The 16,208-nt window shown below is 35.3% G+C and overlaps 1 protein-coding gene across 5 annotated transcripts in view; it reads right to left on the minus strand.

The window, feature by feature from the left end:
* Positions 1-1,802: 1,802 nt before the first annotated feature.
* The window catches only part of OCLN (occludin), a 47,343-nt gene continuing 32,937 nt past the window's right edge, over positions 1,803-16,208 (minus strand). For all 5 annotated transcript variants that reach the window (XM_011372744.2, XM_023538160.1, XM_011372745.2 and 2 more), the window contains exons 6-9: positions 12,227-12,442; positions 10,378-10,549; positions 5,190-5,231; positions 1,803-4,234 (exon numbers count right to left, since the gene is read on the minus strand). In XM_011372744.2, coding sequence (XP_011371046.1) covers positions 4,133-4,234; positions 5,190-5,231; positions 10,378-10,549; positions 12,227-12,442 — 532 coding nt within the window. In that variant the 3' untranslated portion in view covers positions 1,803-4,132. The remainder of the gene's footprint in view (positions 4,235-5,189; positions 5,232-10,377; positions 10,550-12,226; positions 12,443-16,208) is intronic.

Raw genomic sequence — 16,208 nt, forward strand, 5'->3', positions numbered from 1 at the left:
AAAGCAAACCAAAATATGCATAAATCCATGGTAATCCCTGACACAATATTCTAATTGTGTATAAAGGATTAGAATAAAGAAATGATCTAACCTAGCCAAATGTTTCAACTTGTAAAACTAAGGGACAACTATAAGAATGGAATAATTTGTTCTTTGCCCATGGGTAGATGAACACCATCCATTGAGTTAGGAAATTCATGAACAGCTCGGTCAGTGAATCAAGCTGAAATTCAAGTGTACAACTTCAAAGACTGGTAGAAGTGAACCTGCCTATTCCAACACCTTTTGATGGAATTCAAATTATTCAAGACTCATTAAAAACTTCCAAAATTGCTTATAACAGTAATAATCCTTACCTTGATTTGCAAACTCTATTCTATCTTTTAAAGCATTTGTTCATTATCTGTGAATAGTCACAATGCCAAGCCTAATGTAGTTATGCCTAGAATTCAGAATTTACGCCCTAAAGCTGCATCTCAGGACAAAGCATATGGGGACTGGGATGATACATAAAATTTTAAGACACAACTTGCTTTTTAAAGTTATTTAAAGTTACCTTCCAGCTTTGGGAAAGGTGTAACTGGCCATTTTATTATTTACTTTCTGACAAGGACTGGTCTAAGTCACATATTAACTACCTTCGTAACAACTATATTAAATACAAATATCGCTTACAAATAAACAAACTGAGATACAGGAAGACTGAGTAATTTGTCCAAGGTCACACAGCGAGTAATTTGTCCAAGGTCACATGGCAAGTAATCGCTGGAGGGCAAAGCAAGGACAACACATGCAGGAAAGAACTAGCAGGTCATGTGGCAGCAACTAGAAATTTTTTGGTGACACCCTTCCACATTTTGTTGCAGTTGCATACACTCAAAAAATCAGTTATGTGTCCATGTTCTTTTTTCTAACTCCAAAGTGGAATTATTTTAACAGTGTTTTCTAAAACCTACCATGGGTTACTTGGGCATTTTTATTCCTGAAAACTATTCCCATTAGAAGACATATTAACAATATGAAACACAGGGAGGAATGAGATAGTCCTCCATCTAATTTATTTGTGCTTTCACACAAGAGAGGTTACATGGTGAATGGCAGAAGCATGAACTGCCAAGAGATTTTGAATTCTGATTCCTCCAGCTGAGTCTTTAAAAATGTCCAGGTGAGATACTTCCAATCCTGATGCTGAAGAAGGGAGAATGTGTTTGTGTTAGGAATTCCTGCACCCCAACTGTAGCTAAGATCTCTGGAGCCATGATTAAAGAACTCTTCTGCCCTGATCCTGCTTTACATATGTAGACCCCATTCAGGTCGTCACAGATAGCTCAGGTATTTCATATGAAGCGTTTCATGTAATTAAAAGTACTTAAAATGCACTCAAAATAGGATATTTTATTAATTGGGCAGAGCAATCCCACCTTACCCAACTCATTAATTTATTAACAAAATCAAGCTAGAATGGGAGTATAGAACCTAATATTCAAACAGATGAAGATTCCTAGTTTAGTCACTTGCTATGCAGTACGTAACAATGAACCAGTTAATCCATCAGTTTCTTTATAAAAGGAGAGGAATGATTGCATGTCAATAGACTGTTGTAAGAATTAAGAAGTGATATTTCATGTATATATGTGTATGCATATAAAATGTAACTTTTCCTATAAATACTAAAGACTTTAATTTATTTCAAAGAATAAAAAGCATAAATGCCAAAATTAACACCTGTTATTTCTGGGTGTTGTGTATGTGTATGTTTAGTTTTCTGTATTTCTTTAAATTTTTCAAAGTAAATTAAAATATTGAACTTATCTACTTTTAATGTAGAATCACACATGTAAGGAAATCATTTTAAGCAGTGAATCTTTATCAAATGGACCACATGTTTTCACAACAAAATCTTAGAACAATGATGTACATAAACAGAAAGCACAATGTACACAGGTCAGAGATGGAAGAGATCTCTGAAGTCTAATCTTATTTTCTAGACTAGGAAACTGTTTGAATGGCTTTTTAAAGTTATATCTACCTAGTTAATGTCAACCCCTGATTCTGGCTCCTGACGTGGTCTTTAGTAAGTGTAACATTTGAAAAATGATTTTCTAATTTTTTTATTTCAAAGTCCAATTTTATGGCAAAATTTTACAATGCAAACTTATGCTATTTGATTTTCTGCACTCAACTGAGTGGTTTTGTCAGAACACTGGCAAGCTTGCCTTCATGAATTATATATACTGACTTCCAAGAACTAAAAATTAAAATTTAACAGGCACAAAATCAGTTAGGCTGCTTGAGAGAGTTCTTACCATTTGGTGTGAATCCAAAAGGTGTAAAGAGCATCAACTACTTATTACCTTTTGTCATAAGTATGTATAGCACATGGAAAATTAAGAATTTCTTCAATTTGAAGAAATAAATCAGTGTTATAAAACATTATTAAAAGTTTATCTTTGAAAAAGGATTCAGACTTGCATATTAAAAATTATATACTTGTAGATGAAAAAGAGGTTCTGTAATAAATCTGACAAGTCCAATGCTCATCATAAATTCCCAACCAGGCAGGTCATGCTGGGTAGTCATGTACAAGGCATATAACTTCTCTAGTAAAAGGTTTATCTTTGACTTAAGCACTTAAGTTAACAAACCCACCTTCATATAATTTTCCTTATGTTCTTTCCTGAATTCTAAATATATAAAAGAAATTGCAAAGCTGTCATTCTTGGAGCATTTGAGATCTTGTTTCCTGGCATGTTGTCAGTTTGGCTCAAATAAACTTATATATAATTCTCTTCGGGTTTGTATGTTCCTTATGTTGACATACTTAAATGTCTGAATTGCATACTAATGATTAAAGATTATTCTTCGAAAATTTTCATAAAAGAAGAATTCTAAACTAGGGGAATAATCAATTGACTTGGCTAGTGTTATGCCCAGTATTATCAGCTAATTTTACTTTACTAATAAAAATGTCAATTAAAAAAAAGTGCTAATATTTAAGGGCACAATTTGAAATAATTTGGTGTTGTGTGGTATTGCATTTCCTACTTCTAGACAAATTGGCCTTCAGCTAAAGGACTGGGAAACAAGCAATCAGCACAGCACCCAAAATAGTTGAAAACAGTAACATAAAACTGCTGAATGTAGTTTTGTACAGCTTAAAATTAACAGCACTAATTACATCAAACAGGTATATTATAGAAAGAACACACTTGGTTTAATACCTTATAAAATATGTACAGAACTTGAACATTCCTGTAAGATACATTTCAAGTCACAAGTAAATTATACATGTAATTGGATATTCTGATATAATGAAATAGCCTAGTTTTTTTTAAAAAAGTGTGCAAACCATAAAAGAGTAAAAAAGTATTTTAAAATATACAACAAAATTCTAACCAATAGGTTTAAATTTTGATTTTTAAAAAGCAAATACATATTGATAATCTTTAAATTTCAATTTGTTGCTTTTACATGATCTTTATTACTGAGATAACATAAAACGATAAAAAGCTCTTTTAATCATTTGTATACAGAAAAAAAATCTTTAGGGTGTGTGGTAAAATGCAATATCTATAGTAGTTCAAATATGAAAGGCCAGGAACTTAATTAATGGAGTCATAAAACAGACTTAACCAAAACTGCAAGTTAGAAAACAAGCAGCTTCATGTCATTGCAGGGACCCAGTTTCCTTATCTGGGAAAAAAAAAAAAAAAAGAAAAAAGCTTATAAGTAACAGTTATCTGAAGGGAAAATTCTGGGAGGATTAAGTGAGATCACTGACTGGAACTAATGAAGCACTAAGACATAACTGCCTAAGTTGTGAAAGGTCACAGCACAATCCACTCAGGGACCTTCCTTAAAGGTTTAAAAACCTCAAACAATTTTTAATCAGGAACCAATGTTTAAAGCATAAAACCCTTAATTGGAGTTTTCATCTCAGTTGATTATCAAAAGCTATTTATAAAATGCTTCAAATACTGATGATAATAAACTGATGATATTAAAGCTACCAAAACTTTGTAATGATCACAAAGGTCTGGCCTCCCGGGTTAGAGTCCAAAGTCATTTTGCCTTCTGAGAAAATTACAGAGATGTCAGATACTTCTTAATCTCTCAATGTGGCATCTGCCTTCTATGTTTTCTGTCTATCATAATCTCCAACCATCTTCTTGATGTGTGACAATTTACTCTTCAACTGCTTGCAGTAATTCCTCTTATTTTTGTAATCTGCAGACTAAAAAGAAAAAAAAAACAGGTAAACTTAACAAAATAAAAAGAGTTATGTGTTAGCTGCTGGGAAGGCAGAGGTGAATGAAAAAAAAAAAGTCATAGCACTGTTGGGCATGTTAAATGAAGTAACATGCATAAAGCACCTGGCAGTATCTCAAACCAGAAAAGCAACTGATTCTCTTTGCTCAATCATATCTTCGAACCTGAGTTTTAGAAAGGATACACTAATTTCTAATAATTTGTAAAGCGACCAAGAAAATTTACTAATCTTTTTGCTAACACATCATCTAAAAAAATCAGTAAAACAAAGTGGTGATATAATTTCACTTGGAAACGGGGAACTGAACATATGGGGAATGAGACAGGAAACTTTACTATATACGCTTTGAAACTTTTGCATTTAAAATCATGATGTTTTGTAATTTTTTTCTTAAAAACAAAAAATATTTTAAGTCAAGAAAGACTGATAATGGCAAGTGCTGGTAAGGATATGGAGCATGAGGAATTCACACTGCTTGGTGGGAATGTAAATGGGCACAGACCAGGAAAGCTGTTTGACAGTACCTACCCAAAGCTGAACACACATTTACCCAATAAGTCTGCTATTTCATGCCTAAGTATGTACCTAACAAATGTGTACACAAAATTCAGCAAGCTACACTTTATCTTAATGGGAACCCTTGGCCTCACAGCATGCTAGGAACTAGTAACTTATGGTTTGTATACTTTTCTGTATGTATATTTCAACCATAAAAAAGTTTTTAAAAATCAGTATTGGCTGTAGCTGCAAACAACTGAAATTAAGGTCCTAACTTCTCAGTAATAGTTTGTCTTCCAGTTATTGGGTCTTTTGTCTTTAATCAGTGCATGTGAGACAAGCTATTCATAATCATTCTAAAGGTTAAATGAAAAACACATAAAAATTCTTCCTAAAAGAATCATACAGTTGGGATACTTACTCCCTTAACTTGCTTCAGTCTATTGTATTCATCAGCAGCAGCCTATTAATAAGAAACACAAAAGAATATGTTTAACGGGGCATTTTCTCTTTCAAAAATAACATACTGATACTTTATTTTGAAGCTAAAACTTCCAAAAATACAGGAAATTAAAATAACGAAGTCTTAAACCTCTTAAAACTATTATGGTCAGCAGGAGGCCTGAAGAAATCCAGTGAAGAGAAACTGATGACACAATTCTTACATTCCATTTGCATAGGCAGGTAACTATTTTTATTTGTTCTGCTACCTCTCATCTCTCAAGTCCAAGTGCCACGCTGACCCCGAGGGGTCTTTTGTAAAGCACAGCTCTGATCAGGTTATAGTCCATCATAAAACTTGTCGGACCTCCCCGTAAACTCCTCTACTAATCTAGCTTCCAGTCTTAGCATTCATCTTTTGTAATTCCTTTAAAAAAAATTAAGTACCTTAATGCTTCCAGATTTCTATCACGATCTCCTTATGGCTGTATGTATGCGCCCCTCCCCAATTTTGTCTGGAGAATCTGTAATGTTACCTCTCAGTGAAGCCTCTCCTAGACTCTTCAGGCCTTCAGACCTTAATTCCTTCTCTGAGTAGTTACAGTACTTTCTACACATAACGTGAATATGGCATTAGTCATACTGTCTAAGTTGTTTAGATGTCAGTTTCTCTCTCAGAATATGAGCTCTTTGAGGGCTGACACAGGATTTCATTTATCTTTCTAACCTCAGAACTTCCACATCATTAAGGACACAATAATGGTCAATAAATGTTCACTGAATTGAAAATGTTCTATGACAACAGCAAACAAAAGCCATAAAAGAAAATAATAGTTAAATCAAACTATATAAGCAGCAAATACTTCAAATCTGAAAAGCAGATCACCCCAATGAAAAATGGCAAAGGGTACTTCATGAAGTGAATATAAAGTTCTAATACATACATAATGTGATTTTTAAAAGTTTATACTAATAGCTAAGACACAAGGCAGTAATTTTTCGGGCACTAAGTATTAGTGAGATGTGGGTCAGATGAGCCCTCTAGAGCATCATTAGTGGAAATGCAGTTGATAAAATCTTTCCAGAGGGGAGTTTTACAAGAAAAATTTAAATGTATATAACCTCTCACTCACTCAGCAATTTCACATTCTGGAATTTGTTTTAGCTAGATAAGCAGACAAGTGCACAAAGATGGAGAGGTTCACCAGCATACTCTTGGTACTACTAGGGGTGGTGTGTGAGACAAGAAATAAACATACCTCAAGTCTGTTCACAGAGTAAATTATGGCAAACCATAAAATTGCAAATTGTGTAGCTATTTTTAACACATAAAAATATTTTTTTCAGTAAGTAGATCTTTATTATTGACATGAAACAATAACCATAAGCTACTGTTGAGTAAAAAAGCAGGACATAAGCAGTGCCAGAAAGCATTTAAAAAGAAAACCTCCCACAATAATGGGGTATATATCAAAGAGACAAAATGAAAGAGTTCTCAGTGGTCAAAGATATAACAAATTGAACAACAAAATAGAGTATTTAGAATTAATTACAGGTCGAAGTATAAAATAGATATCTGTAAGTCCATACTGATATAAATGATTGACTAAATAAATAAATGGGAAGAAGTGACACATTTACCATGCAGAAGAATTCCAAATAATTTGTGTAGTACACCGCCTTTAGAGAGCTGGAGCATAATTCCCCATTCCTTCAGTGTGATCTATGCATAGTGACTTCCTTCCATAGAGTACAGTATGGAAAGGGGGATTAAAAAGAAAGAGTAACTTTACATGGACAAACACTACCTCAGCCAGGGGATCAAGGGGAAAAGAACCCAGACCATAAACTATTTTTGAGTAAAAAAAAGCAGGAAAGATATAAGTAAAACACACGATTTTTTATCAAAGACTGTGAGTCTAAGTGTACTTTTCACACAGGGGATATTTTAACAACTAATATTTTGGTAACACCCAGGTGGTAGAATTTAAGGCAATTTATTTTCGTTTGCAATTCTAGATTGTTTGAACTTTTTACAGAAAAAATGAACCATGTGTATAAATAGAAAAAGTAATAAAGCTATTTTCTTTTAAATAGGAAGAGATATATGTACAGAGATTGCCTTGTAATTCTCAACTGCGTTAGTACACGCTTCAATTTGGAAGGGCTTTCATCCAAGACTCAATTTCAATTATTCCTCAATGAAATTATAGTTTGATAATTACTAGCAAAATCTGTATCAATGTTGGTATAAAAGATACTGTATCTCCATAGATCGAATAAAATTATATGTAATATAAAATTATCAAGTTTTAATTTACCATGTACTCTTCACTTTCTTCTCTATAGTCATCTAGTTCTTTATCCAGACGGGAGAGTTCTTTGTTGATGTCATCAAGTTCTGCTTGTAAGAGCTTGTATTCCTGCAGGCCAGTGTCAAAATTTCTCTTATAGAGCTGTCTTTGTTGATCTGAAGTGATAGGTGGATATTCTCTAAAAGTTGAGTGAAAAAATGATTATTTATGCATCCTTAGCTGACATAAAATCTAGTGTTTCTTCCTCAAAGATAATAAAGCTGGTGGGATTTGGAGAATGACATTCTCTTGTTTTCTTTTTGTAGCTTATGGGGAGATGAAAGTGAGATGCAAGTAAGTTCTCTTAAGAGGGATTATACTTTACACATCACTGCTCATGTTCTTTAAAAAACTATGCCTACATAATCTTTAACTTTAGAAATAATGTAGAAAATCTTTTATAAAATTTAAAGTTCAAGTCACAGAAACTCATTCTGAATATACAACATGACAATGGAATACTTATGTTTAATGTCTTAAAACTGGAATTCTGGAACACAAAGTATACTGTCATCACTGAAGTGGCAGAGCAGCCAACTAGCAGTTGGCTATTTTCTGCTACCACCTATACTATTCAGACTGTTTGGGGGTAATTTTTTTTTTGTGGGGGAGAGGTCTTGGTCTTGTTTTTCCTAAGTGGAAATAGCTTACTTTAAGTCCTTTGATTATAAAAGTAGACATTAAATGTACATGTGTAAAAATGCATGCACATTGTACAAGTAATCTGGCAGTGTATTAAACTATGAAAAATACCCTGAAACTCTGTATCACTTTTATCTCTGAATACACGAGCTATCTTTTACATATAAAGGTAATGCTATTCACCAATAATCCATCGAGGAATTATTCTGAATTGTTTCACAAAACTAAAGAATTTCATAGCAATATGGAATTTCAAATTTTAGATCTAAGTCAGTCTAATATCTTCATTTATAGAGGAGAGAAATTAAAGGACTTGTTCAAAAGGGAAACAGGAATTCAGGACTTCTTAAAGTTTCCATTTAAATTTTCCATAATAGAAGTTAGGCAAATATTTTACGGATAGATAGCTAACCTAGGCCAAAATCTCTTGGTGGGGAGAGGGTAAGATGCAGTAATGAGAAGCACCATTAAGTAGGAGATTTCAAACTATACATGCCCCACCCATTCCTCCTAACATCTTGAGAAACAATGTTTTGATTACCCATCATTCACATCACTAATGTTTCTGATTTGTTTCCCATTCCTCAGAATACTTGGGGATAAAAAGGCAACTATACATCAAACATGAGTATAGTTGGTGATGGACTGTAACACTGACACACAAAGGAACTTAACCTTGGCAAGAACACTAAATTGTTAGCTCTTGTTTACAGAACTGCTTACCAAAGTCCTTTGGACTAAACCATAAAAGAATCTCTGGTGTCATCATGAAACTTAACTTAAAAGTAAATTCCAAAGGAAAGCCATAGCACCAGTTTGGGAATTTTATAATCAGCAAAAAAAGTTCCTCTTTACTTGTATTTTATTTATTTGAAAGAACTTTCTTGAGTGACTATTGGTAAAAGTGAGAGCCCTAGTCAAGTTTATCAGCCATTTTGTAGAGGATGTTGAAAGTATTTTTAAGACATGGTTACAGCCAAACATCTCTCTTCCACGTCAATCCTTCCAAGAGTACTAAGAAAAAAACATAACGAAAAACTGTCTCCAGTCCTAGTTGGCAAAGAATGGAATTACACCATCCGCCCCCGTTTAGCAGGCAACGACTCTAAAACCTGGTTGGCCCATGCTAATATCAGATGTTCATGTGGTTCCAGCAAAAGAAGCAACATGGTACCTGATCCAGTCCTCCTCCAGTTCATCACAGGACTCGCCGCCAGTTGTGTAGTCTGTTTCATAGTGGTCTTGCTCTGGTCTCCTTGACTTTCCTGCTCTTTTCTTTGTGGGAGGCCTTTTTGAAGGTGTTTCCAAGTTACCACTGCTGCTGTAGTGAGGCTGCCTAAAGTCATCCACAGGTGAAGTCACTGGAAGCTCCTGAACCACTTCGGGCACCCTAATAAAACAGGAATTATTTTTCTATGATCACTAGGTACACGACAAGCTTTTGCCAGTGCACTATAATCACCAAGAGCAGCAACAATAAGCATTAGGAGGCATCTATGAGTGGGTGCATTTACTCTGGCAGTTCATATGCCTTTAGAGAGCTGGAGCATAATTCCCCATTCCTTCAGTGTGATCTATGCATAGTGACTTCCTTCCATAGAGTACAGTATGGAAAGGGGGATTAAAAAGAAAGAGTAACTTTACATGGACAAACACTACCTCAGCCAGGGGATCAAGGGGAAAAGAATCCAGACCATAAACTATTTTTGAGTAAAAAAAAGCAGGAAAGATATAAGTAAAACACACGATTTTTTATCAAAGACTGTGAGTCTAAGTGTACTTTTCACACAGAGGATATTTTAACAACTAATATTTTGGTAACACCCAGGTGGTAGAATTTAAGGCAATTTATTTTCGTTTGCAATTCTAGATTGTTTGAACTTTTTACAGAAAAAATGAACCATGTGTATAAATAGAAAAAGTAATAAAGCTATTTTCTTTTAAATAGGAAGAGATATATGTACAGAGATTGCCTTGTAATTCTCAACTGCGTTAGTACACGCTTCAATTTGGAAGGGCTTTCATCCAAGACTCAATTTCAATTATTCCTCAATGAAATTATAGTTTGATAATTACTAGCAAAATCTGTATCAATGTTGGTATAAAAGATACTGTATCTCCATAGATCGAATAAAATTATATGTAATATAAAATTATCAAGTTTTAATTTACCATGTACTCTTCACTTTCTTCTCTATAGTCATCTAGTTCTTTATCCAGACGGGAGAGTTCTTTGTTGATGTCATCAAGTTCTGCTTGTAAGAGCTTGTATTCCTGCAGGCCAGTGTCAAAATTTCTCTTATAGAGCTGTCTTTGTTGATCTGAAGTGATAGGTGGATATTCTCTAAAAGTTGAGTGAAAAAATGATTATTTATGCATCCTTAGCTGACATAAAATCTAGTGTTTCTTCCTCAAAGATAATAAAGCTGGTGGGATTTGGAGAATGACATTCTCTTGTTTTCTTTTTGTAGCTTATGGGGAGATGAAAGTGAGATGCAAGTAAGTTCTCTTAAGAGGGATTATACTTTACACATCACTGCTCATGTTCTTTAAAAAACTATGCCTACATAATCTTTAACTTTAGAAATAATGTAGAAAATCTTTTATAAAATTTAAAGTTCAAGTCACAGAAACTCATTCTGAATATACAACATGACAATGGAATACTTATGTTTAATGTCTTAAAACTGGAATTCTGGAACACAAAGTATACTGTCATCACTGAAGTGGCAGAGCAGCCAACTAGCAGTTGGCTATTTTCTGCTACCACCTATACTATTCAGACTGTTTGGGGGTAATTTTTTTTTTGTGGGGGAGAGGTCTTGGTCTTGTTTTTCCTAAGTGGAAATAGCTTACTTTAAGTCCTTTGATTATAAAAGTAGACATTAAATGTACATGTGTAAAAATGCATGCACATTGTACAAGTAATCTGGCAGTGTATTAAACTATGAAAAATACCCTGAAACTCTGTATCACTTTTATCTCTGAATACACGAGCTATCTTTTACATATAAAGGTAATGCTATTCACCAATAATCCATCGAGGAATTATTCTGAATTGTTTCACAAAACTAAAGAATTTCATAGCAATATGGAATTTCAAATTTTAGATCTAAGTCAGTCTAATATCTTCATTTATAGAGGAGAGAAATTAAAGGACTTGTTCAAAAGGGAAACAGGAATTCAGGACTTCTTAAAGTTTCCATTTAAATTTTCCATAATAGAAGTTAGGCAAATATTTTACGGATAGATAGCTAACCTAGGCCAAAATCTCTTGGTGGGGAGAGGGTAAGATGCAGTAATGAGAAGCACCATTAAGTAGGAGATTTCAAACTATACATGCCCCACCCATTCCTCCTAACATCTTGAGAAACAATGTTTTGATTACCCATCATTCACATCACTAATGTTTCTGATTTGTTTCCCATTCCTCAGAATACTTGGGGATAAAAAGGCAACTATACATCAAACATGAGTATAGTTGGTGATGGACTGTAACACTGACACACAAAGGAACTTAACCTTGGCAAGAACACTAAATTGTTAGCTCTTGTTTACAGAACTGCTTACCAAAGTCCTTTGGACTAAACCATAAAAGAACCTCTGGTGTCATCATGAAACTTAACTTAAAAGTAAATTCCAAAGGAAAGCCATAGCACCAGTTTGGGAATTTTATAATCAGCAAAAAAAGTTCCTCTTTACTTGTATTTTATTTATTTGAAAGAACTTTCTTGAGTGACTATTGGTAAAAGTGAGAGCCCTAGTCAAGTTTATCAGCCATTTTGTAGAGGATGTTGAAAGTATTTTTAAGACATGGTTACAGCCAAACATCTCTCTTCCACGTCAATCCTTCCAAGAGTACTAAGAAAAAAACATAACGAAAAACTGTCTCCAGTCCTAGTTGGCAAAGAATGGAATTACACCATCCGCCCCCGTTTAGCAGGCAACGACTCTAAAACCTGGTTGGCCCATGCTAATATCAGATGTTCATGTGGTTCCAGCAAAAGAAGCAACATGGTACCTGATCCAGTCCTCCTCCAGTTCATCACAGGACTCGCCGCCAGTTGTGTAGTCTGTTTCATAGTGGTCTTGCTCTGGTCTCCTTGACTTTCCTGCTCTTTTCTTTGTGGGAGGCCTTTTTGAAGGTGTTTCCAAGTTACCACTGCTGCTGTAGTGAGGCTGCCTAAAGTCATCCACAGGTGAAGTCACTGGAAGCTCCTGAACCACTTCGGGCACCCTAATAAAACAGGAATTATTTTTCTATGATCACTAGGTACACGACAAGCTTTTGCCAGTGCACTATAATCACCAAGAGCAGCAACAATAAGCATTAGGAGGCATCTATGAGTGGGTGCATTTACTCTGGCAGTTCACATGCTCAACAGCGAGCAGACCCCTAGTGTCCTAGTGTCCTGCTTTCAGTGTAGCACCAGCTCACATCCTCTAACACGCACGAGGAGCGTTAAGGTTCCTACATAAGGGGAGCCCATTTGTAAATCTTCTAAGTAAAATGGAGCTAAGATTTCACTTTAGGAAGTTCAAGCTGTTTTGGAAGACATGTTTACCTGACCCAGGGACATGCTCCACAAAAGGCTGTCGGGAACATAATGGTCATAATTCTTTTCTACAGGTTCTTCCAGTTCCATGGAATGCTGAGTGGGGAAAGGAATACACAGACATCGCTAGCTTTGGAAGCAGACTCTCAGAGACAAGCTCTTCGTAATATTAAATTTAGGCTCCTATAGATCAATTCTCTTTTCACAATATAATCTCAAAAAACTACAAAAACTAAAAACTTTAGCTAAAAAACTAAAATCCCCAAAACTAAAAAGCTTTATATTGTAAAAACGAAAGAGCTCATTAAGACTTCTTTAAAATTGCTATGTTGATCCTGAAGCCACACGAAATGAATGGAATGGAAGGGTCACCATCACCCTTATTTGCCTAATGCAATTGTTCAATATTGCGTCAGATTTTTAATTGCTTATAATGTTTCTGCCACAAGCTTAAAAACAAAGCGTAACAAGGAATAAAATACCAAGAGCTGTGGCAACTGTATACCACTTCTGAGTAACAGAAATGCAAAGCTTAACTTTCCCCCAGAGCAGAGCTGGAGAAGGTCAAGAGAAAGGAAAGGAAGACAAAGAAAATGTCTGAGACTTTTCAATACCAGCCTTGCTATTCAAATCAACAACAACAGACGTCTGTCGATTTTTATTCTTTCAACTTACCACAACTGTAATCTTGAGCTTTATCTACGAGGTTTACTTTTTTCCCATGTGATCCAGAACTGCTTGGTTCTAACTGCTGTCAAAGTCTTAGATTTCTAATCACATTTATTAATTTCCTGTAGACTCCTAAAACTCTGTGTATGTGTGAGTATAAATGGGGGTGGTGGTGGTATTTATTTCTTTCTAAATTTATGCAGGTTAACATGGCTTTGTGTGCTATGTTAATGATACTTCTAAAGGAGGGAAAATGTGACTTTCTCCGTGGGTCAATAATTAAACAAGTTCCTAGATACTCTGCCAAAAGTGCAGGTACTAATGCATGCTTCTTGCTTTGAGGTGACAAACAAAACATTTAGAACACAGTGGGTTTATTTGAGGGGGTGGGGGACAGAGGGAGAGGAAGCTAAAGGGCAAAAGAAATTAGAAAAAAAGAAAACATTAAAGCAGGCTTCCTCCCATAATTTTATTAGACATTGATATTATCAATCTTTACTATTGATTTTCCACCTCCCCTCTTTCCCATGCTCTTTGAAACGCTAAACAGTAACATACCTGATATGGCATAAAAGCTAAAAACAAAATGCTTAGCAAGAAAAATATAAATAAATTTAAGAGACAGGGAATATGTACACTCTCAATAATCTTCAAGCTTACTTTTACATATAAGTCCTATTAGATCAAAATCCTCATAACCCACTGTATACTTTCCTCAGTATCCAACTCAGTCTCCTAGGTTAGTTAGCCCCTTTGTAGCTTTTGGATTTATTTTCTATTCATTTGTTTTATTCTCAGGTAAACACCCTCACATGCCTTTGCTGCTCTTATTCTGCCCTGACTCTCAGTATAGTTATTGTGCACTTTCTCCCGCCCCTGTTTGCAACCTCCATGAAAACATTGACTTGGTATTCCCAGGGCACCTGGCCCAGAACTGTGTGCATGGCAGGTGTTCAAGGTAATTACTGAATTGAAAACACAGCCACAAGAATCCTCTTTTCTGATGACACCCAGTATCAGCGAGGGAAGAAAAACAATGTATGAGCAACATCAGTGTCATGACTGTCAGAATGGTGTCCATTATATACATGATATTTTAGAACTGCCACAGTTTGGGGGTGGAGGGGGGAAATAACTAAGCCTTGCCAAGAAGAGAATTCCATCTTAAAGGCCCGGAGGGTGACAGTGACCCAAAAAAGGCCAATCAGAGTCTTTCCAATAGGTGTTATGTAAGCTTTGGGAAGGTAAATTCTATTTTCTGAACCCTGGACTGGAAGATCAACCTAGCTTGGGGAATGTGCATGACCACACTGTTACAATAGAAACTGTACTAAGAATAAAGACAACGTAGCAATAAGAGCCCTGATATCTTCTGAGTCCCTGGATCACGCTATGCCTGGGCCTTATATGAACCAGTGAATTCCTACAACTTGCACAATAGTCCTAACAGATTACTCTACCGGCCTATTTGCTACTACCAAACAATGGTCTCATTTGGCACTCTAAGGTTGTCATCTTGCCTTGAAAGATGTCTGCAAGTGTCAACACTCAACTTCCTTGATTTATTAAGATTAATTCACCCTGGGTATAGACAGGATAGAGGGAGTATACCTAACAGAGCTCTCACAAATTTACTAAAAAGGGTGAAAAGTCAACCATCTTCAGCTAAATTTTGCTGTCTCCTAATCCAGGATAAATTCTAACTGCCTTGAAATTCCAAAGTATAGGACATTACAATGAGCAAAAGGAGCCAGACACAAGAGTAATTACCATACGATTCCATTTTATAAGAACCCCAATAACAAGCAGAACTAATAAATGGTTGACAAGCACCAAAATGGAGCGGGGTATCGATGAAGAAAGGGCATGCGACAGCTTTTGGAATGCTTGAAATGTCTCTTTTGGAGTAGCGGAGGTTACTTCGGTGTTCTCATATGTGAAAACTCATCAGGCTATATATTCAAGATTAGTGCTCTTTACTGCATGCATGGTATGCTTTTGGGGAAAATAAATCTTAGTCTTGAGATACCTTATCCTTAACATGGACCTCATACATAATGTTCTCATTCTAATTCCTTCTCTATCTACTACAATAGCAAGTAGAAGTCCTTGTGGGTCTAGTAAACTTGTGGGTTACTAGAACCTTCAAAAAAGCCTGAGGAAATGTGATTTAATGTGCATCCCTACCTCATCTGAGTAGATGCACTCTGAATGCTCCATAGCACTCATACTCTGTCATGGACAACACCTGACAATTTCTATTACTCCCGAGAGGCTGCAAGCATCACATCAGGTGCTGTGGGAGATACTGTAGCATTTGTATCCCTCAACACCATTCCACTTCTCCCCTTCTTTTCTTTTTTAAAATTAAGCATCACATTTGCATTTCTGAGACCTTCAAAAAAGTTCTGGGGTATAGATTGGGAGTATAAATTGGTACTTTTGAACACATCTATCAAAATGAAATACTCCATTTTCTTTAGCCCAGCAATGCTGATTTTGATATTTCTTCTTCCAGATACTTTCATGTATGTGCAAAGTGATAGATGTACAAGTTTATTCCCTATAGTAGTTTGTAATTGTAAAACGTTGGGAAAAACCGTGCATCGATATGGGATTAATAAAATAAATTACTGATGGAATATTATGCAGCTATAAAGCAGATCAGCAAACTTTTTGTATACCAATATAAACAATCTCCAAGATACACTGCTAATAATGCATTTAATATGCTAGTATTTTTAAAGGAATAAAAACAATATATACATTTGGCCAGCA

The sequence above is a fragment of the Pteropus vampyrus genome, unplaced genomic scaffold, assembly GCF_000151845.1.
Source record: "Pteropus vampyrus isolate Shadow unplaced genomic scaffold, Pvam_2.0 Scaffold213, whole genome shotgun sequence".
Taxonomy (NCBI): domain Eukaryota; kingdom Metazoa; phylum Chordata; class Mammalia; order Chiroptera; family Pteropodidae; genus Pteropus; species Pteropus vampyrus.